The 23,853-nt window shown below is 48.6% G+C and overlaps 1 protein-coding gene across 10 annotated transcripts in view; it reads left to right on the forward strand.

Moving 5' to 3' along the window:
- Positions 1 to 23,853, forward strand: part of DAGLA (diacylglycerol lipase alpha) — a 77,064-nt gene that overhangs the window by 44,791 nt on the left and 8,420 nt on the right. For all 10 annotated transcript variants that reach the window (XM_054068030.1, XM_054068032.1, XM_054068036.1 and 7 more), the window contains 13 exons: positions 5,292 to 5,426; positions 6,222 to 6,299; positions 7,780 to 7,904; positions 9,039 to 9,195; positions 10,046 to 10,129; positions 10,250 to 10,327; positions 14,658 to 14,738; positions 16,621 to 16,763; positions 18,677 to 18,745; positions 19,768 to 19,840; positions 20,442 to 20,638; positions 21,660 to 21,789; positions 23,273 to 23,454. In XM_054068030.1, the coding sequence (XP_053924005.1) occupies positions 5,292 to 5,426; positions 6,222 to 6,299; positions 7,780 to 7,904; positions 9,039 to 9,195; positions 10,046 to 10,129; positions 10,250 to 10,327; positions 14,658 to 14,738; positions 16,621 to 16,763; positions 18,677 to 18,745; positions 19,768 to 19,840; positions 20,442 to 20,638; positions 21,660 to 21,789; positions 23,273 to 23,454 (1,532 nt within the window). The remainder of the gene's footprint in view (positions 1 to 5,291; positions 5,427 to 6,221; positions 6,300 to 7,779; positions 7,905 to 9,038; positions 9,196 to 10,045; positions 10,130 to 10,249; positions 10,328 to 14,657; positions 14,739 to 16,620; positions 16,764 to 18,676; positions 18,746 to 19,767; positions 19,841 to 20,441; positions 20,639 to 21,659; positions 21,790 to 23,272; positions 23,455 to 23,853) is intronic.

A 23,853-nucleotide genomic window follows, 5' to 3' on the forward strand; every position in this document is an offset into this window, starting at 1 on the left:
CCTCTTTTCACTGAGGATTCTTTGAGATTCCTTCTTTATGGAGACCTTATCACTGTCTTCAACTCCCTGAAAGGAGGTTATGGTGAGGTGGGTGTTGGTCTCTTCTCTGAAGTAACAGGCAATAGGATGAGAGGAAATGGCCTCAAGTTGCACCTGGGGAGGTTTAGATTGAATATAAGGAACAATTTCTTCATGGGAAAGGTTCTCGGGCACTGGCAGAGGCTGCACAGGGCAGTGGTGGAGTCCCTGTCCCTGGAAGTGTTTGGAGGACTTGTAGATGAGGTGCTCAGGGATCTGGTTTAGTAGTGAATAGGTATGGCTGGACTGGATGATCTCCAAGGTCTTTTCCAATCAAGCAATTCTATGATTTGAGAACTCTGGGAGGACCAAGCAGAACCAGGGAATTGCTTCAAAGACAGAAGAAAGTCATGAAGAAAGATGAGGTGGCGCATGTAAAGAAATAATTTAAATTTCTTGCATACACTGGGCTCTGAATTAGTTACAACCTTGCAGTAGAAGAGCTGGTGGTTATCAAGGACACTTCAACAAAGACATCAGAGCGCAGCAGAGGTTAAAAATGTTTAGTTTCAGTAGAAGGGCAGAAAAAATGACAGAGAAAACACTAAGGGATCAGCCACAGCAGTGGTGTCCTCACTAAATATAGCCTGGTGTTTGATGTCCTAAATGATGCACCAGGAAAAGGAGCTTATTGGAGGGGAGGTGAACTTGGAGAGGAAGAGAAATGGGAGTGGGGCGTAATGTAATAAGATGAAAAGCAGCGTAAGAATAATGGAAAGCCTGGTGAAGGCTACCTGAACAGTTGTTCCTCACAGATGGGAACCAGTATGGATTAGATCATAGAATCATGGAATAGTTTGGGTTGGAAGGGACCTCAAAGATCATCTAGTTACAAGCCCCTGCCATGGGCAAGGACACCTTCCACCAGACCAGGCTGCCCAAGGCCCCATCCAACCTGGCCTTGAACCCCTCCAGTGATGCGGCAGCCACCACTTCCCTGGGCAACTTGTGAAGAAATTCTTCCTCGTGTCAAGCCTAAATCTGCCCTGCTCCAGTTTATACCCATTGCCCTTCATCCTGTCGCTACAAGCCTTTGTAAACAGTCCCTCTCCAGCTTTCTTGGAGCCCCTTCAGGTACTGGAAGATTGCTATAAGATCTACTCAGAGCCTTCTCTTCTCCAGGCTGAACAAGCCCAACTCTTTCAGCCTGTCCTCGGATGGGAGGTGCTCCAGCCCTCTGAAATGGAAAAGGTTTGTTGGGAGATGCTGTGTCATTGTCTGCAGGGTGCAGTTTCCACAGCGTGGACAGCTGCAGGAGTTGTCCTAGCAAATCTAGCCCCATGTCCTGGCAGGCAGATCCTCCCCGTGGCTCTAGCAGCACTGGATGAAATGCCACCATGTTCCCAGGGAACGTCCCAACCCGCTGAGAAGTCATCGCCCAGGACTGCCAACTCGCACGGATCCTCTGCAAGAGCTGCTGAGGGGAATCCATCTGGAAAACTGAAACAAAAGAAGCTCTGTGCCATGGCAGCTCAAACAGCCGCATTTCCTTGGGGCTTATTTTTGGCTTGGGGCTTATTTTCCGCTCCCAGAGGCGCTTACGGGTGCATCAGCATCCTTTCTTCGGACAGGACCACCAGGTCACCCTGCCCAGGCACCCTGAGGGCAGAGCAGCCAGACTGGACAACCCTGATGGCATCCAAACACCTTGGTTTCTGAACAATTCTGTTTTATTCAGGAATGCAAAATATTTCACTTTATGTGAAGCTTTTTTAACCATCTTCTCATTCTACAGCGACTGCCTGGGTTCAGTTGTGGTTTTTTGAGTTTGGGATAAGAGCAGAAGCCGGAATCTTCAAATTCCTCCTGCTATTGAATTGCCATTTTCCATTCAACATGATCAGTTTGCAGGCTGTCTTCTTTACAGAAACAAGCTCGGACTTCACGTGTCCTGGTGTAACGGCATGCAGAATGAATGCATATGTGATGGATCAGAAATGAGGCCATTGCTGTCTTTCCTGGTCTTTATGGAAGAAAAACATTCTAGCTGAAGATTGTCCTCTAGGCTGGAAAATAGTTCTGCATCGGGGCAACAATCTGTTCTGATGGGTCTGAAGTGCAAAGTCTCCACCGGTTCTGCCAACCCCACAGTCTACAGAGTTTGTAGCAGAATCCCACAGTGCAATATGAGGTACTCCAGCAAAAACTCTTCCTTCAGAGCAGAACATGTTGAACTTCCATTGCAGCCATGGAGATGACCCAAAGGGCTGGAGCACCTCCTGTACAAGGCCAGGCTGAGAGAGTTGGGGTTGTTCAGCCTGGAGTAGAGAAGGCTGTAGGGAGACCTTAGAGTGACTTCCAGGACTGAAAGGGGCTCCAGGGAAGCTGGGGAGGGACTTTTTTCAAGGGCCTCGAGTGACAGAAGGAGAAGGATTTGCTTTAAATTGGAAGAGGGAAGATTTAGATTAGTCATTAGGAAGAAATGCTTCACAATGAGGGTGGGGAGGCCCAGGTTGCCCAGAGCAAAGGTGGCTGCCCCATCCCCAGAGAAGTTGAAGGCCAGGTTGGATGGGGCTTGGAGCCCCTGATCCAGTGGGAGGTGTCCCTGCCCAGGGCAGAGCATGGAACTGGATGAGCTTTGAGATCTCTTTCAACCCAAACTATTCCATGATTCTGTGATTCTTTTCCTTTGTTCAAAGTATTAAGAGGTGTTGCTGGCACTTTGGGTTAATGAGTTGTCCTATTTTACTTCGAGACTGTTTGCATTTCTTGTGTGCCTGTAGGAACTGTGTTGAGATGTATGGGGTCAGCACTTCAAGGATACTGCAGTTGTAGTGTTGGAGAGGTTAATGCTGGTCCATTTGCTTTTCAAAGGCACAGCTGGCTTGGAAACCTGCACTGTTGGCACCTGAAGCCCCATCCTTAATGGTGATTTAACTCGGTTTTGTAGGCAAGTGAAAAATGATAGAAAGTAATCTTGCACTCCAGGAGTTCCTTGAAGAGAATGTAGGTCATTGACTGCCAGGAAGAGGTTTGCTTCCTTGCCTTTCCAAGAGGAGAGATGGAGGGATCTTATCCTGAAGACCAGCCTTTCTTCAAGTGCGCAGCTCAGGCTTCCTACAAACAAGACTGCAGTCACGTGGCTTTGGATGCTGAGTAAAGGACACTATGAAAACATGGGCAAAAAGGTCTGGATAAGGCTGTGACAGACTTTGGTGGGAAAGGTATAGCAGTGGCAGGAGTCAAAATGCTGACCTCGAGTGCTCTACGGCGATCACTCAGTCCCATACTTTGTTGGTCCAGTCTCTGGGTCACCCTTGTCTTTAAGTCTGCTGGTCTGAGCGATGGCCAGATGAGCATTGTCTCACAGTCCAGCCCATCTCCAACCTCGCAAACCATCCCAAACCAAGTTGGATGAGTCTTTGAGCAGCCTGGTCTAGTGGGAGGTGTCCCTGCCCATGGCAGGGGTGTTGGAACTGGGTGATATTTAAGATCCCTTCCAACCCAAACTGTTCCATGATTCTCTCTTAACATCTTGTGGGGTTTCTTTGGCACAGAGCAAAAGGGAAAATAACATTTGTCCTCAAAATATCCATGTTGCTCTTCTTCGGAGCCTTGTCTTGACCTTCTCAGATCACTTCCACTTCTGTCCCTCCTATGATGTCTTCCTTTTGGAGGTTTGGTCACCTTCTCTTCTGAGAACTCTGCATTTAATGACTCAGATCTTTTTGCAGGGTTTCCCTTTCAGGCCCATTTGCACGAGTGTGGTCCAAGATAAACCTGGAAAAGCCTGGTAACTTGGTCAGCTCCTCTGGGACCAAGAGCTGCTGTGTGTTACACCTGCTTGTTGTAATTTACTCCTTGAAATCATGTAGGAAAGAGCGTGGTGGTGAACAGAGAGCAGCTACCGAGGCTGTTGAGTGGCAGGATTGAAAAGCTGTTGCTTTGTGATCTGTCTGGGATGGTGAGGTCTGGGTTAAACGATCCCAGGGCAGAGTTACAGGTCCCAGAGCAGAGTTCCAGGGTTGAAGAGGCTGTTCAACGGGACAAAATCGGCAATTTTTTTCCCCCAAATAGACTTTGTCCAAATTAAATGAGGTTTAACAAGGCCAAATGCTGGGTCCTGCACTTGAGACACAACAACCCTGTGCAGTGCTACAGGCTTGCGGAAGAGTGGCTGGAAAGGTGCCTGGAGGAGAAGGACCTGGGGGTGTTGGTTGGCAGAGGCTGGACGTGAGCCAGCACAGTGCCCAGGTGGCCAAGAAGGCAAATGGGCTGTATCAGAAACAGTGTGGCCAGCAGGTCCAGGGAGGTGATTCTGCTCCTGTACTCGGCACTGATGAGGCCACACTTCAAATATTGTGTTCAATTCTGGGCCCCTCACTACAAGAAGGATGTTGAGGCTCTGGAGCGTGTCCAGAGAAGAGCAACGAAGCTGGTGAAGGGACTGGAGAACAAAGGTTATGAGGAGCAGCTGAAGGACCTGGGGCTGTTTAGCCTGGAGAAGAGGAGGCTGAGGGGAGACCTCATCACTGTCTACAACTGCCTGGAAGGAGGTTGTAGAGAGGTGGGTGCTGGGCTCTTCTCCCTAAGTGGCAGGTGATAGGACAAGGGGGAATGGCCTCAAGCTGTGCCAGGGCAGGTTCAGATTGGACATTAGGAAGAAATATTTCACCCAAAGGGCTGTCAGGCCCTGGCAGAGGCTGCCGAGGGAGTTGGTGGATTCACCATCCCTGGAGGTGTTTAAAAGACGGGTAGATGCGTTACTTAAGGATATGCTTTAGTGGCAGATAGGAATGGTTGGACTCAAACTCAGAGGTCTTTTCCAACCTTCTGATTCTATGCTTCTATGATTCTATGATAAATTGCTTTTTAGGAGAAAGGATGACTCTGAGAATGACACCAGAATAGGATTTACTTGGTTCCCATCTTTCTTCCTCTGCCTGATTTACAAAATCGAGATGAAAATATTTCCTTGCCCTCCCTTCGTGCCTGCCTTGGCTGTTTTGATGTTGAGGTGCTCTGCTTGCCCACACACAAGCACCCAACATAGTACAAATCCAGCCTCAGCTGAGGCCTCTGGGTGTGACTATGTAAAATAAATAGGAGTTATTAATATGATTAGACCAGATATGGTGTTCCCTGAAGGAATCTCGTAGCTGGTTTGGAGAGAGAGCTGCAGAAATGAGGCCATTGCTGCTGCATTGGTTCTCATTCTGTGTCCTGTTTTGAGGCTCCCCGCACCCAAACTCTTCTCTCCCTGGATTTTACAGGACGCCTACTCTGAAATCGCCTACCTTTTTGCTGAGTTTTTCCGAGACCTTGACATCGTCCCATCTGACATCATTGCAGGCCTGGTTCTTCTGCGCCAACGGCAGCGGGCAAAGCGCAATGCCGTGCTGGATGAGGTGGGTGGAGGGCATGGAGGCTGTGGGCATCTCCCTTGGCTTCTGACTTACCTGCTGGTCTTGTGACTCATTGTGTGAGAAGGCATGACTCTGCCCACCTTGTTCCTGTTGTTGATGGGCAATTGCTAGTCATTGAGCTGTAAAATAAAAATACCAGCTTCTTAGCAGCTTTTTTCGATGCTCTCAAAGGGCCCAGCTGACATTGAGTGAAGCTGGTGAAACCCATCATCTTTTCTAGGCAGGTGGTACACACAGATTTATCTTGACCCCAAATCTCCCTGGATGTGTTCAAGGCCAGGTTGGATGAGGCTTGAAGCAACCTGATCTGGTGGAAGGTGTTCCTGCCTGTGGCAGGAGCTTTGAACTGGATGGGCTCTAAGGTCCCTTCCAACCCAAACAGTTCCATGATTCCATGAAATGGCCTTGAAAGGAGTTGGACAGACACTTGAAAGTCAATGAAGAGACTCCTCCTCCCATACAGTGATGTGGAGAAAACTCCAGCTTCTGGCTTAAAGAGGAGGAACTTAAGGGAAAAAAATCCTAAATTCCCAAGCCATTATTGATGTTGAGATTTGTGGATTGCCAGCCTCATAGAAAATTGGTTGATGGTTTTTCCCCCTGGAGATAGGGTTCAGACAGCAGCAATCACATTGGGCAAGAATAAGAACAGCAGAACTGGAGCTGGAGAAGAGTGGGTGGGATCTTGACCGCAGTTACATAGCGCTTTGTTTGACAAGTGTAGATTTTGTCTTGGTGTCACAAAGAATAATTTTTCTGTATATTTGTGACTTACAGGCAAACAATGACATTTTAGCCTTTCTGTCTGGGATGCCGGTGACCAGGAACACCAAGTATCTGGATCTGAAGAATGCGGTAAGTCGCTCAGCTGTGACCTTGCAGACTCACCGTGCTTCCCTGGGTAGCCTGCTTGGGTTTTTTTCTCAGTGTTTTCTCTTCTGCCTTTGTGCCCCTCTCTGGAATAATAAAAAATATTAAAGATTAGTACAACAGAACATAATTAACGCAACACGACTTGAGAAGGCTCCAGGGAAATATTAGAGCAGCCTGAAAGGGGTTCCAGGAAAGCTGGAGAGGGTCTCTTGATCAGGGAGTGCAGGGACAGGGGAAGGGGAAGGGTTTGGAGCTGCAAGAGGAGATTGACATGAGATCTTAGGGAGAAATGTTTTGCTGTTAGGGTGGGGAGGCCCTGGCCCAGGTTGCCCAGAGCAGTCATCCCTGGAGGTGTTGAAGGCCAGGTTGGATGGGGCTTGGAGCCCCTGATCCAGTGGGAGATGTCTCTGCCCATGGCAGGGGGTGGAACTGGATGATCTTTAAGGTCCCTTCCAAACCAACCCATCCCATGATTCTACCACCACTTGCTGTCTGGAGGAATTTTGTTTTCAGATCACTTTTAAAGTATTCTCTGTCTCCATCCTCCACTATGTGAGTAGTGATAGTGTTTCCACTCAGCTGGGGGAAGACAATGTGAGATTTCTCCAAAGCCAGAGGTATCCAGCAGTGTTGTGCCAAGCTGAGCTCTTTATGGAAGCGGGATGGAGCCTCCCTTCCCGGAGCCGATTGTCAGCAGTTCTGAGGGTGGAAATAGCTGCAGTCTGTTCTGGGTGAATTCAGCTTGGCTTTTCTCTTGGCGCACTGCTTTTGCAAACTCTCCTTGTTGAGGTGATATTGCCATAAGAGAGGTAAGACCAACCCAGTCCCAGCATCTCTGACAAAGCAATTCCGTGAGGAACCCGAGTTGTGTTTGATACTGATGTCCTGCTCATGTTCACTTTCTCTCTCCTCCCAGATAGGTGTGTGGGGTGAGATCAGAAGAGCTTAGAGAAGGCACCACCAAGCCATGTGGCCCCAGTTTGGCTTTTTATGGTCCTCTCTGGGCATCCTTTTACTGCCTGTGACTATGGAAAGGAGTAAATTTAGAGAGCTTATCTTCTTGAGACGTAAACTACTTTATCTCCTCCTCAGTGAGGATAAACTGGGGCAAAACTGGTGGAGGATGGGCTTCTTTTGCAGCAGGGTGTTTGATACATGGAACTAGTTCTATAGAAGCAACTTCTAGTCCTCATAGCCAGCCAGCAGGGCCCCTCTGCTCAGGGAATTGGCATGGCTATGCTGAGCTGCTCTTGGGAGAGGGAGGATCTTGCCCAGCATCACCAGCTTGCTCTCCTGCATCACCTGGAAACACTGACAGCGCTGTTCTGGTGGTGCTGAGAGAAGGCTGGTGCTCAGAAAGAAGGGGGTGTTTGTCTAACTGTGATGAGAAAAGGCAAACAGTAGAAACAGCTTGCTTTCTTAATGAGAATGGGGCCTTCAGCGAGTCTCTTGTCTCTTCCAGCAAGAGATGCAGCGGTACAAGGAGGTCTGTTACTACATGCTCTTTGCCCTGGCTGCCTACGGCTGGCCCATCTACCTGATGAGGAAGCCCACATGTGGACTCTGTCGCCTGGCCAGATCCTGCTCGTGAGTGGCCGTCCTGCCTTTTCTTCTTCCCTTTTCCTTTCTGTTTTCCTTAGATTTAGAATCACCCTTCCTTTCACCAGTTCACTCTCTCCATCACTGCTCTCTTTCTTCCTCCTTCTTGTCCCTTCTACTTTTTTCACCCCTTGTGATGGTTGTTCTTTCCATCTCAGTAACCGTGCCTTCATACTCCGATGTCTCTCTCCGCAGTCTTTTCCTTATGGTTGCTTATCTGCTTACCTTATGAACTAAACCAGACTGTCCCTGCTTTGTTGCCTCTGCACTTCGGATCAGGATGGTCCTATGAGTCTGAACTCATCTGGCATGAGACTGCTCTCACCCTGAGTCAAAATAGCTGTCACGGTGTTCAGAAATCAGATTTATCAGCAAGCCCAGAGATGGAGGGAGTTAACATTTGGGTCTTCATCAAAGCATCGGCAAGATTTGGCCACTTTGTGTCTGTTCTCTCTGACTGCGTGCTTTTCTGCCATGCTGTGTGATGCTCACCTTACGGAAGGAACGCTGCAGTTCAGTTCAGGACTGCATTGTTTGGTTGCTTCCAGCTGCCATAACGTTGTCATCAGATTCTCTTTGGGCCTGAGCTTTTTTCACTTACACAGGCATTTATCTGTTGATAAGTGAATGTATTAGGAGGATTCTCCTTCCTTTTGAGTATTTTTATTTGTGAAGCACCTCATAGAGAAGGAAAAGAAATCTGTGCCACTATTTTTATTCTGGAAGGATTCTAGACCTGCTTTCTTTTTTTGTTGTAAACAGATGTAGGTGTCAGTAAATGCTGCTTTGTGTTGGAGCAATGTAGGAATGCGCTATGAACCGTTGGATCCTTTGAGATCCCAGCCCCACCATGCGTTTATTCTTTGGGAACTGGTTGCACTGTAGCTCTCTCTGGTGCTCAGAAGGAAAATTACACCTGATTCTGGTGTCCCTTTTTGGTACTGGAACTTGACTTGCGTGCTGGTTTGTGCAAGAGCTCCTACATGTGAAAGAAATCAAAGCCATTGAGATGAGGCCAGCGTGGCAAGCAGGGTCTGCCTTTCCCTTACCCCTAGGCATTCCATTCTAAAGCAATTTTTTTCCTCATTCCTCGTTTCCTCAAAGCTGTCTTTCCTTCTGCAGGTGTTGCTGTCTCTGTCCTTCACGTCCCCGCTATGCACCTAGTGTCACCATCGAGGAGGACAATTGCTGTGGCTGCAATGCCATTGCCATCCGGCGCCACTTTTTGGATGAGAACATGACCTCAGTGGACATTGTCTACACTTCTTGCCACGATGCAGTAAGGAGAATCTGCAACCGCCTTCATATTTGGGGCATGCTCCTAAGGCTCTTCCTAATGGGATTTATGTGCTTCATAGAATCAGGAAATGGTTTGGGTTGGAAGGGACCTCAAAGCCCATCCAGCTCCACCCCCTGCCATGGGCAGGGACACCTCCCACTGGATCAGGGGCTCCAAGCCCCATCCAACCTGGCCTTGAACACCTCCAGGGATGGGGAAGCCACCACTGCTCTGGGCAACCTGGGCCGGGGCTTCCCCATCCTTATTGTGAAGAATTTCTTCCTAATGTCTCATCTAAATCTTCCCTCTTCTAATTTAAAGACATTCCTCCTCATCCCATCACTTCATGCCATTGTAAAAAGCCCCTCCTCAGCTTTCCTGGAGCCCCTTTCAGTCCTGGAAGTGGCTCTAAGGTTTCCCCACAGCCTTCTCTTCTCCAGGCTGAATAACTCCAACTCTCTCAGCCTGGCCTCGTACAGGAGGTGCTTCAGCCCTCTGATCATCTCTGTGGCCTCTTGGACCCATTCCAACAGCTCCATAGCCTTCTTGTGTTGGGGATTCCAGAACTGGACACAGGGCTCCAGGTGGGATCTCATGAGAGCAGAGTAGAAGGGAAGGTGTAGTACAAAGAAAGAAACGTAAGCCTTTTTCTGACCCTGGAGTTCCCCATCCCATCTCCCTATCAGGAAATACTGGCACTTGGACAGAGATATTTGCCACTGCCAAAAATCAGAGGAGCACTGACTCCAAGGCATGACCTGTCAGGCTGCTCTGTTTCCTTTACCTTGAGCAGAAAAATCATGAAACAGGAATGCCTCACCTGATGGTTACAGTGGTGGATCTTTTCCAGGTTTATGAAACACCGTTCTATGTGGCCGTGGACCATGATAAGAAGAAGGTGGTCATTAGTATCCGAGGGACTCTGTCTCCAAAAGTAAGTGCACTGTAAAGTAGCCTCACATTCCCTTGGCCACCCTTTCAGGAGAGTCCAAAACTTCCTTGACTCATGCTTGGTGTTTGATTTCCTGAAACACGGTGACTGCTTTTCTTCCAGGATGCCCTGACTGACCTAACGGGGGATGCAGAGCGCCTTCCAGTCGAGGGTCACCACGGCACGTGGTTGGGACACAAGGTGGGTAAAAGAAAAGAAACCAAACCCAACACAAACCAAAAACTTCACTTGTTTTTCTAAAGCTTAGACTTTATGCTTATAGGCAAAAGAAAAGTGGTGTTTGGGGTGCTTTTAGGCAGGGTATTCCATCAGTGCACTGAAATGACTTTGAGATGTTAAAATCCTTAGCTGTAATGGTTAAAATCACTCTGTAATTAAACATTGGGTACCATTAGTAGGACATAAAACATAAAGGCATCTGTGGAGACCTTGAACAAAGTTGTTGGAGTCATTCAAATCACTTTTTCTTCCAACGGCCTCTCCAGAATTTGCAGTCAAACACTGGGAATGTGTTTAAAATCCTGTTGCAAAGGGTGAGGCATTGATGCTCCAAACAGGACACTGGTAGGGCTTGTGTCTGTGTGATTAAACGGACACCATGTGTCCGTGATAGTGATGAGGATGGGGCTGACTCAGTCGATTCCCTGTAGAGCTCCCCTCTGCCCCAAGCCGGCAAATTAATGGCACACATCCTGACTTTTAAGATTATCGGGAACTTGGCAGCCTCTCAAGGCATGGTGCCAGGTTGGGAAAGGAAAACACAAACTGGAGGTTGTGTGTGTTGGAAGGAACGTAGCGGCTGCTGGAAAGGCTGCTGCTCAGTGGGAGATGTTGCTGATCATCTGGTCAGCGTCACCTTAGAGCAGGACATTGAGCTCATAATTCCTTGGAAGCCATGAGCTGGAGCTCCTGCTTCATTCCTTGTTGTTCAAAACCTCTTCTCTGTGCGTTGGTGCTTGTCTTGAGGCAGTGCAGCATTGGTGGGTGGTAGATATCTGTGTACTCAGATGCTGACCAGGTATGGATCTGATAATGAAGGGTTTGCAAAAGAAAGCAGTAACTGAAGGTGATTCTGCCCCTCTGCTCCCTCTGGTGAGACCCCACCTGGAGTCTTGTGTCCAGTTCTGGAGTCCTCAGCACAGGGTGGACATGGAGCTGTTGGAGCGAGTGCAGAGGAGGTCACAGGGATGATCCACTGGCTGGAGCACCTCCTGTCCGAGGCCAGGCTGGGAGAATTGAGGTTGTTCAGCGTGGAGAAGAGAAGTCTGCAGGGGGACCTTAGAGCGGCTTCCAGGACTGAAAGGGCCTCCAGGAAAGCTGGGGAGGGACTCTTGATCAGGGAGTGCAAGGACAAGACAAGGGGAACAGTTTTGAGCTGAAAGAAGGGAAACTGAGATGAGATGTTATGAAGAAATGCTTTGTTGTGAGGCTGGGGAGGCCCTGGCCCAGGTTGCCCAGAGCAGTGGTGGCTGCCCCATCCCTGGAGGTGTTCAAGGCCAGGTTGGATGGGGCTTGAAGCCCCTGCTCCAGTAGGAGGTGTCCCTGCCCATGGCAGGAGGTGAAACTGGATGGGCTTTGAGGTCCCTTCCAACCTAACTCATTTCCTGATTCTATGAACGAGACTTTTACACTCAGACTTTCCATTAAGTGGCTGCTGTTTCATAAGTTTCTAAGGAATAGAATCACAGAATCATAGAATAGTTCATGTTCGAAGGGACCTTAAAGATCATCTAATTAAATAAATAATAATAAATAAAACCATCTGGCTTTGATTTTCAAGTCTCACAGGTAAATAACCAAACAGATTGCAAATGTAAGAAAAGTAACATGGAAATATTCGTATTGCTTTGCAGTTCAACCAAATTAAGTGTGGATTCATGTCCTTAACTTGTGATTAATTTAAATCATCTTCTGCCATAAAATCAGATTTTATTCCAAATAGAATCATAGAATGGGTTGGGTTAGAAAAGACCTCAAAGCCCATCCAGCTCCACCACCTGCCATGGGCAGGGACACCTCCCACTGGATCAGGCTGCCCAAGGCCCCATCCAGCCTGGCCTAGAACACTTCCAGGGATGGGGCAGTCACAACCTCCCTGGGCAGCCTGGGCCAGGGCCTCCCCACCCTCATGGTGAAGAAATTTCTCCTTATGTGTAGCCTGAGTTAATTGTCACAATCCCTTTTTTTTTTTTTTTTGAGATGCTAACTCATAGATCTTAGTTACAGCTATGATTTTTCCCCAAAAGAGCTCCAAGACCTCATATATATTTTAATGGTGGCTTTCAGAGCAACGCATGCAATCAAGGCAGCTCATGTAAACATCAAGAGGTTTTGTTTGTAGCATGGCTGATGGCCACTGCATGAGGCACAGCGACGGGCGGGCTCTGTGGATGGAGATGAGAGGCCATACCAGCCTGTAGGAGAGAATCAGCAAGAAGAGATATCAAACAACTTACAGAAAACTCCTAAACAGCAATGTGCTTTCCTCCAAATTAAATGCGTTAGCAAGACACTTCATTTATTCTTGTATTTAAGTTGACTGCCGAACATTAAAAATGCATTAGGAGAGACATCTTAAAGTTCTGTTCCCTCTATTAGGCTTCCTCGGGAATCAGGAGTACGTTATTATTTGAAGATTAATAGTGATAATACCAAGATAAAGCTTTATTTCTGGACTAGCGACAATCCAAAAGGAAATAACACAAAGGCCAAATAAAAACCTCAATGTAGAGCAAAGGGATTAATCTGATCATGACTTGTGCATGTCACAGAGTCATAGAATAGTTTGGGTTGGAAGATCATCCAGCTGCACCCACTGTGATGGACAGGGACACTTCCCACTAGATCAGGCTGCCCAAGGCCCCATCCAGCCTGGCCTTCAACACCTCCAGGTATGGCGCAGCCACCACTGCTCTGGACAGCCTGGGCCAGGGTCTCCCCACCCTCATAGCAAAACATTTCTTCATAACATCTCATCTCAATCTCCCTTCTTTCAGCTCAAAACCATTCCCCTCGTCCTGTCCCTGCACTCCCTGATTCAGAGCCCCTCCCCAGCTTTCCTGGAGCCCCTTTCAGTCCTGGAAGCTGCTCTAAGGTCTCCCCACAGCCTTCTCTTCTCCAGCCTGAACCACCGCAACTCTCTCAGCCTGGCCTCGGACAGGAGGTGCTCCAGCCCTCGCATTATCTCTGTGGCCTGCTCTGGACCCATTCCAACAGCTCCATGTCCTTCTTATGTTAGGGATTCCAGAACTGCACTCAAGACTCCAATGCTTCCGTGATATTAAAATCTGGCTATATTAGAATATACTTGAATTATCAAAAGTACAGTTCTAGGGCTGCCTAACGACCTGTTGGTGCCATCACTATGGATTTAGGTCATGCGTTTCAAAAACAGAACCCCAGATTCATGTTAGAAATTTATGGAAGTTGTCTGCTGCTTCCTTGTCATTAGAGTTGGGAATGGAGGTTCTTCTGAACGTCAGCATGGAACGTCACAGCATCTACTTTCTGATCCTGGTGGTAGCGTTACCAATGTCCTATTTACAGGCTCAGCAGAAACTCTGTGTTCTGCTCCTCCCCTTCAGCAGTCAGACCGGTTCTGATGGGGTGTTTGATATTGAGGACTTAAAATCCACATTTGCATGCTTTTTTTGAGAGGGCCATGAATTCTTTTATGTTGCTGAGATCAAGAAGTGCTCAATAATGTTTGTTTTGTACTTAAAACTGGTTTCAGGTAGAGATGTGGTGGAAAATAGCAAAAGAGAGCATCTTCCTTGGACTTTGGCCAGCCCAGGCAGTGTGAATTATTTGAGGTCTATAATTAGAAGCAGCCGATTACTGTTTACCCACTTTCACCCTGGACAACACCTCTGGCTTTTGGGCTTGCTTACCACCAAATTAAAATGTAATAAAGGCGTAAACCAAGAGTTTAAGCCACAGACCAGAGTCTGGTTGTGGATTCAAATGCATGTGTAATTCTTACACAGAGGGAGAAATGCTCTCCAGCAGAGAGGATGAAAGCTCAGAACCAGCCTCTCAAGTTGATTCTCATCTTCCAGCTCAGCTTCTAGTGAAGAAAACCCTGTAATAATTTGGGACTCACGTCCTTTAACAGCTCAATCCCCTCAACAGCGCTGAACACAAAAGTTGTTTCTCCGTCCTACCACAGGTCTCGGTATCTGCCGCTGGTGGTTTGGAACCAGGTTGGTTTGTGGTGGTGGGGTTTTATTCCCTGGATTTCATGCCATGAGTGCAGGAATAGGACCTTTGGGGATTAATTTAAGAGTTGTCATTATTTCTAAACAGTTGGTGGTGTAATCAGTGAGCCAAGACTTGTGCCTAATGGAGTCTCTTCATAGACATGAAGTGGAGTCAACATTGTCTCCCCACACTGACACAAGCTGTGCGGACTCCTGAATGCTGTGTTAGCTCCAATGTGCTGTCTGCTCCATGCTTGGATGAGGGCTGATCTGCAACCCTATGCATCCTGTTCTGTCTATCTTTCCCTCAGGGAATGGTGCTGTCTGCTGAGTACATCAAGAAGAAGTTGGAGCAAGAAATGGTGCTTTCTCAAGCTTTTGGACGAGACTTGGTGAGTATTTGTTTTCTTCTATCTTTGCAGGCTATACAGAAGGTGAGAATTCCCTAAAACACTCCACATCCTCAAATCTGTTGTACTAATTTCTCCAGTCTTAGAATTGTGGAATGGTTTGGGTTTGAAGGGACCTTAAAGCTCATCCAGCTCCAACCCCTGCCATGGGCAGGGACACCTCCCACTGGATCAGGGGCTCCAAGCCCCATCCAACCTGGCCTTGAACACCTCCAGGGATGGGGCAGCCACCACTGTTCTGGGCAACCTGGACCAGGGCCTCCTCACCCTCATCATGAAGAATTTTGTCCTAAAATCTCATCTAAATATTCCCCCTTCCAATTTAAAGCTATTCCCCCTTGTCCTGTCGCTCCATACCCTTGGAAAAATCCCCTCCCCAGCTTTCCTGGAGCTCCTTTCAGTCCTGGAAGCTGCTCTAAGGTCTCCCTGGAGCCTTCTCTTCTCCAGGCTGAACAACTCCAACTCTCTCAGCCTGGCCTCATAATCTTCCTTCAATTCCTGTCCTTCTGGATTGCCAGACAGCCAAATAGTTGCCTCGGGGCTTTTTTGTTTTGAAACCACGAGTGCTGCAGAGCTCCCGATTTCTTCGTTTTTCCTCCAGCAGAGTGAGGCGAGAAGTCCCATTTGGTGACAACGCAGGTAGGGAACACTGAAAGCAAATCAACAGGAACTAAAATCCCATCTGTATGGAGATTCTCTTTAGAGACAGTCATGGGATGCCTGCCTGACTGACTGCCTTTGTGTGCACATTCCTTGTGGTAGAGAGCTATTGGAGAGCCCAGGAGAGGTGTTATGGAGCAGCCTGCTTTAGTTAATCTGTCAGGAAAGCACGGTCTATGTCCCACTTGGGAAGGAGCTTGTGAAGTGCCTGGTTCCCTGCTGTCACCCAGCACTATAAGACCAGGATAATGAGTGAGGTCTATAAGGTCTTAATTCTCCACCAGCATTCACCTCACTGGCTTTAACGATGGATGGTGGCCTAGAGGTGGTGGTAAGAAGGAAAACAACATAAAGATCTCTCGTTCTTGTGGCCTGGCCTTACCTTCTGTGTGTATTATCTCGTCTTCTTCAGAAAACCAAGTCCAGGGGTGACCTGGGGCCATCTGGATTCTCTCCTTGTTTAAAGCCCACAGGATGCTGACAGAGCTCTGCAGGAAAACAAGACTGAAACTTTGAGGCTTTCAAATGTTGTCTCAGTGAACTTCTAGGTTATCAGCCGTACCGAGCGCTCCAGCCTGAAGAACAAGACCAGCACAAAACATTAGAGACTAGTTTTGTTTCTGGATTACTTGAGCAGTTGCCAGCCTGTTGAGAACATCTCAACTTAAACTGTTCCAACTCCTAGTGAGGATTTCTGGTATTCAACCTGAAATAAGCAGTGGAATTCATGAAAGGAAAGGATTTCTAGAACCAAGGAGACCTCAGCTGTGTGAGTCTGGACTTGGATGTTATCAGAAGGCTCTCAGGAGGGGCAAAAAGCTCATGTGAAATCCTGACTAAGTCAAACAGCTTGAGTGTATGTTTCCTTTTTCTTCCTACTTTCTTCCTTAAGGGAAGACCCAATAGGTCTGATGGAGATGGAGGAGGAAATATCAGAAGGGTGTGAATTCTGGCAGCCCTTTGGAATGAGCAGCGTTTTGGGGCAGGAATGTGCTGGGACCACCACTGTGACTGAGTCAAAACAGTAAATCAGAGCTCTGCTTCCATTTCTAACCCACCCTGACCAGTTCCCGTGGGTCGAGGCGCTGATTAGCAGGAATCCAGAGTGCTCATGCATAGGAAAAACTCACAGCTGGGGAAAGGAGCAGATTTGGGGGGGTTGTGGACTTGTCTGACCTCAATTTCTTTTATTTTTCATTTTCAGGGGAGAGGAACAAAGCACTATGGCCTGATTGTGGTTGGCCATTCCCTCGGGGCTGGCACAGCTGCCATCCTATCCTTCCTTTTGCGTCCACAATACCCATCGCTGAAGTGCTTTGCCTATTCTCCCCCTGGTGGGCTGCTCAGGTGGGTGTTTGGGAAGGAGGACCCACGAGAGAGAAGTGGGGGGAGGGGGGATAGTTGTAGCTGGATCAGAACCTATTTGTGATGCTCTGAGGAGCAGGAGAAGACAAATCTCTGCCCTGAGAAGCATGCAGAAAAAGGGGAGGGGCAGTTTATAGGAGCTGAGGTTGTTGACGGTCTTTACTCTGTGTTATAGGTTGGAGTTAAGGTTATGATGGCAGATGATCTCTCTCCGAAATATCATAGAATCATGGAATGGGTTGTGCTGAAGGGACCTCAAAGCCCATCCAGTTCCACACCCTGCCATGGGCAGGGACACCTCCCACTGGATCAGGGGCTCCAAGCCCCATCCAACCTGGCCTTCAACACCTCCAGGGATGGGGCAGCCACCACTGCTCTGGGCAACCTGGGCCAGGGCCTCCCCACCCTCACAGCAAAACGTTTCTCCTGAAGATCTCATCTCAATCTCCCCTCTTTCAGCTCCAAACCGTTCCCCTCCTCCTGTCCCTGCACTCGCTGATCAAGAGCTTTCCTGTAGGCGTGTTTTATTCTGATTTCTGATTTAGTTCTCTGTGGCGGTAGCTCTGATTTCACCCAGACTGGTGGAAAATGCCAGTAGAGTGGACAGGATGCAATTTCCTTCCTCTCTGTGCAGTGCCAGTGTGTCCTCTCCCCATCTGCTGTGCATGGATGTAATCTAAGGGAGCTATTTGACCCAATATATGTCTGCGAGAGTTGATCTGGTTGTCTGGGCTCCTTTTGCAGCCAACAAAGCAATTGGCACTTCTGGGGAGTGATTTCTGTCGTTGTAAAGCAAGTATCTAAAATAGGTCAGAGGGCTTGTGCTTCTTGGGTGCCTGTTTCTGTCCCTTGGCTCTAGGAGGAATCTAGGGGAGCTGCTCAGATGTCTGAAAGTGAATTCCTCCCACTGTAAATTGGCACGGACCTGCTGGTCATGTTATTTATGTGGCAGCCAAACAAAACCATCACATCTAACTGCAGTGAAGTGAGATGAGGTCTTTCTGGTCATGACAGACACCATGGAGGGACTTGAAAGTGACTCTGGACTATCAGAAGCTTCTAGTGATTGTTACCACGTCATATTCCAAGAGCAGTCCCAGGTTGTAAACCATGCTGCTAACGAACTTGGACATTAGCATGCCTTGTTATGACAGTAATCCCTGGTCTTGTGTAGCCATGGATTAATTGCTCTGCAGAATGTTTCATGAGAGTGTTCTAGCTTTCTGCTCTGAGCCTCCACTCCTGAGATCCCTTGATCGCTTGGGCCATGCTGCACTGTGACACCTCACCTAGCTCAGGTCAAGGAGATGCCTTCAACTTCCGCTCCACATGGTGTGCCCAGGATCATCTCTGGATCAACCATGTGGTCTATGTGGTGACTGGTCCAGAAGATGATCTTGAGGAGGTTGATTGCAGAACCAGAGTGGAAGCCTTAATTCCGTCTTATCTTGGTGCTCAGCTTACTGCAGAAGGTGGCCATCTTGGTTCTACACTGTCTTTTTAGAGCAGTCTCAGGAGCAGGGATTATCTTCTCCTTCCTTTCTGCTATCCTGGCCATTCCCAAACCCTAGGAAACCACCTGTGAGGCACCAAGTTTTAGTGCTTCCTTTTCCAAGTGTATTTATTCCGAGCCATATGCAGGTAAGGACGGAGGAGCTGAGTTTGTATGAGCTATACCGTTACAGAATAACATTGTTTGGGACACAGGATGTGAATATCAGGCTGTTCTTTAGGGTGTAAGTCCCAAAAGCCTTGAGCAGCTTAGGTTGTGGGTTTTTATGACCCTGGCTCACTGTTTTGTAACCTCTCTGACACCAGCGGCAAACTGGGAACGAAGGGCAATTTGCTGCTGGTGAAACACTGTTTGCTTCTTCTCAGTCCTGTTTCTCTTCTAGTGAGGATGCCATGGAGTATTCAAAAGAGTTTGTGACTGCGGTTGTGCTTGGCAAAGATCTAGTGCCCAGGCAAGTTGAGAAGCATCTGCATTTCTCATTGAGTGTCTGCTGTTCTCTACCAAAGTCCCCTGTTCCCTATCAGAAACACCTGGATCGCATCTGTGTCTGGTTTCCTCATTAACCTGTCCTTGTGTGCTCCTTACTCGTCTTCCTCATTACCTGTGTCTTCTACCCGGACACCTCTACTGGTGTTCCACCTTTTCATAGGCAGATCCCACCCTGTCTCTCAGCTGCCTGTTTGAAAGCACAGGGTGAACCTCCCATCTCTGTAATTGAGGTAGCTGATGTGTCAATGATGTCTTCGTAGTTGCCTGTGCCCTCTCAGACCTCTTTACACTCTGCTATCATCTCATCTTGTATTGTCTGTTCCTGAGTACCTCTTCCATTTCATCTCATATCTCTGAACCAGCTCCCTCATTTCCTGTGTCTTGGCTTTTCTCACCTCTCCTCATCTTCTGGGATGTGTTCTGCTGACCAGGGCATTGGACTGAGAGCCAGGCAACCTGGGCTTTGCTTTTGCTTCTTCCCTGTAGCGTGTCCTCACATAAACAGTGACATTTCTGTCTGTACAGTTTAAAACATATAATTCAGGTGACTGAAAGTACTAAAAGGCGTGGAATATGCCTTTTGGGAACCTGTATGGCAAAATCTTGTCCATTCTGCGTTTCCACCTTCGGTGGTGTCATAGCTCTGTGCCACCATTCCAATTTATCTGTTCTGTGTCATCCTATACATGTTCCTTGCTCACTTGTTCCTGTGATTGCATCATCTCCCTCCTTATCTGTTCATTGACCTCTCATATTTGTGTTCACCGATCCAATTCTGCTACGACATTTCATACTTGTTTATTGTTTCCTGTGGCCTCTTCACCCTTGTTACTGGTCCTGGGTGGTGCAACAACCCGTCTCTGAAATGATCCTCACTGTGGCGTTGTTATGTTCTGGTAGCATCTTCTCTTGATCGTCTGTGCTCTATGTCCCTCCTGTCGTGTTCCCTGCCTGCTGTTGTTAACACAGCTTCCACTCTTCCAGGATTGGCCTCTCTCAGCTGGAGGGATTTCGCCGGCAGCTTCTGGATGTTCTTCAACGAAGTAACAAACCAAAGGTGAGAGAAAGGATTGACCCGAAGAGGAGTCTCTGAGCAGTGATGGTAAACTTTTAGTGTCATGTGAGAATTGTCCCAGGCACAAATCCAGGCTTGGTGGAGAACAGATGGGAGCAGCCCTGAGGAGAAGGGCCTGGGGTGCTGGGGAAGGGAGAAGCTCAATGTGAGCCAGCAAGGTGTGCTCCCAGCCCAGAAACCACCTGTGTCCTGGGCTGTATCCAGAGCAGTGGGACCAGCAGGGAGGGAGGGGATTCTGCCCCTCTGCTCCGCTCTGTGAGCCACCTGGAGCCCTGCGTCCAGTTCTGGAGTCCTCAGCACAGGGAGGACATGGAAATCTACAGAAATCTCCAGCAAGAAAAAAAGGAAGGATAAGATGTTGCTACTTCGAAGGTTAAAATTGGGAAAGGAAGAAATGGCTTTTCCTTGCAGGGTTATCTCAAGGTCTATCAATTAAGCAATCAAGGCATAAGGCCTATTTTTCTCTTTTCTGCTATTAGAAATTCAGTTTAAACCTACCAATAGCATCTTGTGAGACTCCTCTGCTTTTCTTTGTTCTTTTTCTCTTCTCAATGTTCTCTCTTCTTTCTCTTTTGTTGCCCAGTGGCGAATCATTGTGGGTGCTACCAAGTGCATACCCAAGTCAGAGCTCCCTGAAGAGACGGAAGAAAACTCCGTAACGAGTAATCGCCTCTGGACTCATCCCAGCGACCTGACCATCGCCCTGTCTGCGAGCACACCGCTCTACCCACCAGGCCGCATCATCCATGTGGTGCACAACCATCCTGCAGAGCAGTGCTGGTGAGTGTGTGGAGAGCTGCAAAGCCAGCCACGGAGAGAGGGGGATAATTCTCTTTTGGAAAAGACTCCACAAGATAGGAACCCATCTGTGAAGGAGGGGTTCAGTCCTGGAGTCCTCAGCTTAGGAAAGGCATGGAGCTGTTGGAGTGAGTGCAGAGGAGGCCACGGAGATGATCCGAGGGCTGGAGCACCTGCCATCCAAGGCCAGGCTGAGAAAGTTGGGGTTGTTCAGCCTGGAGAAGAGAAGGTTGCGGGGAGACCTTAAAGCAGCTTCCAGGACTGAAAGGGGCTCCAGGAAAGCTGGGGAGGGGCTCTTGATCAGGAAGTGCAGGAATAGGACAAGGCGGAATGGTTTTCAGCTGAAAGAGGGGAGATTGAGATGAGATCTTGGGGAGAAATGTTTTGCTGTGAGGGTGGGGAGGCCCTGGCCCAGGTTGCCCAGAGCAGTGGTGGCTGCCCCATCCCTGGTGGTGTTGAAGGCCAGGTTGGATGGGACTTGGAGCCCCTGGTCCAGTGGGATGTGTCCCTGCCCACAGCAGAGGGTCGAACTGGATGGGCTTTGAGGTCCCTTCCAACTCAAACCATTCTGTGTTTCTATGATTTGGTGGTGGATGGGAATGAATGACAAAGGTCTTCTCTGGTAAAACCTTTCCTGATGTAAAACAGTGAAGCCATGAGCTTAAGAGAAGAGGAATAGTGGTTTCTCTTCTATTGTTTGGCTTGGCCAGCACCAGCCAAGCCAAACCATGCCATGATTCTATGATATATCTTTTTCTGCTGTCTTATGGTGACAGCAATGGTGTCTGTGCTGTCAGGATAAAAAGACAGTCATGTCCCTGCTGGCTTTTGGAGTGATGGCAGTAACATGCATACTTCTATATCTTCTTTCTCTGTTTTTCCTTCCGTTGCTTTTCTTATCTCTGCGACTTGTTTCTTACTTTTGCATGCCGAAATATTGGCCTGCTCTTTCATCCCCTGTTCCCTGTTTTCCCCTCTGTTTGGATCCCACCTACTCTTCCAGCTGCTGCGAGCAAGAGGACCCCACTTACTTTGCTATCTGGGGGGACAATAAGGCGTTTAATGAAGTGATCATCTCACCGGCCATGTTGCACGAACACCTCCCGTACGTGGTCATGGAAGGGCTCAACAAGGTAAGGTGGAGAATTAAGATCAAAGAGCAATTAGGTGTCCTAGTATAAACAAGTCACACGCCTTTATGTTCCCAGGGCAGGTATTCCTTGCCTAGGAGAGCTGGCTGTTTGAATAAACAAGACTGCTTGTCTTCTACTCCCTTCTACTTTGGAAGGGAGGAGAGAAGACGACTGTGCCCTGGGCCAGTGACACACAAGCTATCAGAGTTGAATGTTGAGGTCTGGAAATAGGATGTAGATCTCTGTCCCAATACAGAGTCCCAGACTGGGTCTTCTTTCTAAATTTAATGTAATAATGTGAGGTTGGGTGGCGTTCGGTTCCTTCTCTCGGAAGCTGCCCATTGCAGGCTGCAGGTCAGGTGAGATCCAAGATACGACAGAAGTCCTCCACCTGCAGCCCCTGTGTTAGTCTGAAGGGTGGTTGAGCTCACGTGGAATGGTTGTAGAACAAGTCTCTGCCACTAAGCTACTGTTCCAAGCCATGCAGCTCTGCCATGGAGATTGACCAAGTCTCCTCTGCCCTTCTGCTCTGAAGGCAGCTCCTACCAGCTTCCTTCCAGTCTCCTTCCCAGCCCTGGATTCCCAGTAGGGCATTCTGACAGGGCAGAGAGTGTCAAAGTTCATTGATACAATACCTTATCCCAACAACTTGTGCTGTGCTTGTGGAAGCCGTTGGTAAGAAAAAGGCAAATTATAATTACAGGCTGGTTGGAGAATGGATTGGGAGCAGCCCTGAGGAGAAGGACTTGGGATGCTGGGGGAGGAGAAGCTCAACAGGAGCAGGCAACATGTGCTCCCAGCCCAGAAACCACCCGTGTCCCCAGAGCAGTGGGACCAGCAGGGAGGGAGGGGGTTCTGCCCCTCTGCTCCACTCTGTGAGACCCACCTGGAGCCCTGCGTCCAGTTCTGGAGTCCTCAGCACAGGGAGGACATGGAGCTGTTGGAGCGAGTGCAGAGGAGGCCACAAAGATGATGCGAGGGCTGAAGCACCTTCTGTCCGAGGCCAGGCTGAGAGAATTGGGGTTGTTGAGCCCGGAGAAGAGAAGGCTGTGGGGATACCTTAGAGCAGCTTTCAGACTGAAAGGGGCTCCAGGAAAGCTGGGGAGGGACTCTTGATGAGGGAGGCAGGGACAGGACGAGGGGAACAGTTTTGAGCTGAAAGAGGGGAGTTTGAGATGAGACATTAGGGAGAAATGTTTTTCTATGAGGGTGGGGAGGCCCTGGCCCAGGTTGCCCAGAGCAGTGGTGGCTGCCCCGTCCCTGGAGGTGTTGAAGGCCAGGTTAGATGGGGCTTGGAGCCCCTGATCCAGTGGGAGTTGTCCCTGCCCATGGTATGGAGTAGAACTGGATGGGCTTTGAGGTCCCTTCCAATCCAAACCATTCCATGATTAAATCCAGCTGTTTGAGAGCTCTGAGCTGAGGGTGGCAAGGCTGCTGTCTCTCTCCAGTAAAGCATGACTGTTCCTCTGCTTGCCTTCCGTAGGTCTTGGAGAATTACAACAAGGGGAAAACAGCTTTACTTTCTGCAGCCAAAGTGATGGTGAGTCCTACAGAAGTGGATCTCACCCCAGAGTTGATCTTCCAGAATCAGCCCTTACCTAGCGGACCCTCAGTGCAGATCGGAACTGGAGCCGTAACAGCGGACAGAAGGAACAGCAGTACCAAGTAAGGATACGTCTTTGATTCCTTTGAAGGATTGTTGGTTCCACATGTGGATCCTCTTTCTCTTGGGGTATTTGTGTGGAGGATGGATCCAAGGGTTCCCTTTGTTGGACTTTGTGTGTCCAACCAAGTGATTCTATAATTCCAACAGCCTCCCTATGGTTTTGGTAGGAAGGGAGGGATTGCCAGCATGGAGAAAGAGGGCAAGGCGTGACACTGGAGTGGTTCTGAGTGTGAGAAGAAGGAAAATAGTAGGTTAACTATCCTTGAACTTTTCTTGCCTCTATCTTCTCTAATGCAGAGGTGTTGGGTGAGAGAGGGGTTTGGCTGCACGTGGGGAGGCTGCTCCATGATTTTGGGTGCTTCAGTTAGAAACTCTTCATGTTTCACTGGAAGCAGAAC

Source organism: Cuculus canorus, chromosome 5, assembly GCF_017976375.1.
Source record: "Cuculus canorus isolate bCucCan1 chromosome 5, bCucCan1.pri, whole genome shotgun sequence".
In the NCBI taxonomy this organism is placed as follows: Eukaryota; Metazoa; Chordata; class Aves; order Cuculiformes; family Cuculidae; genus Cuculus; species Cuculus canorus.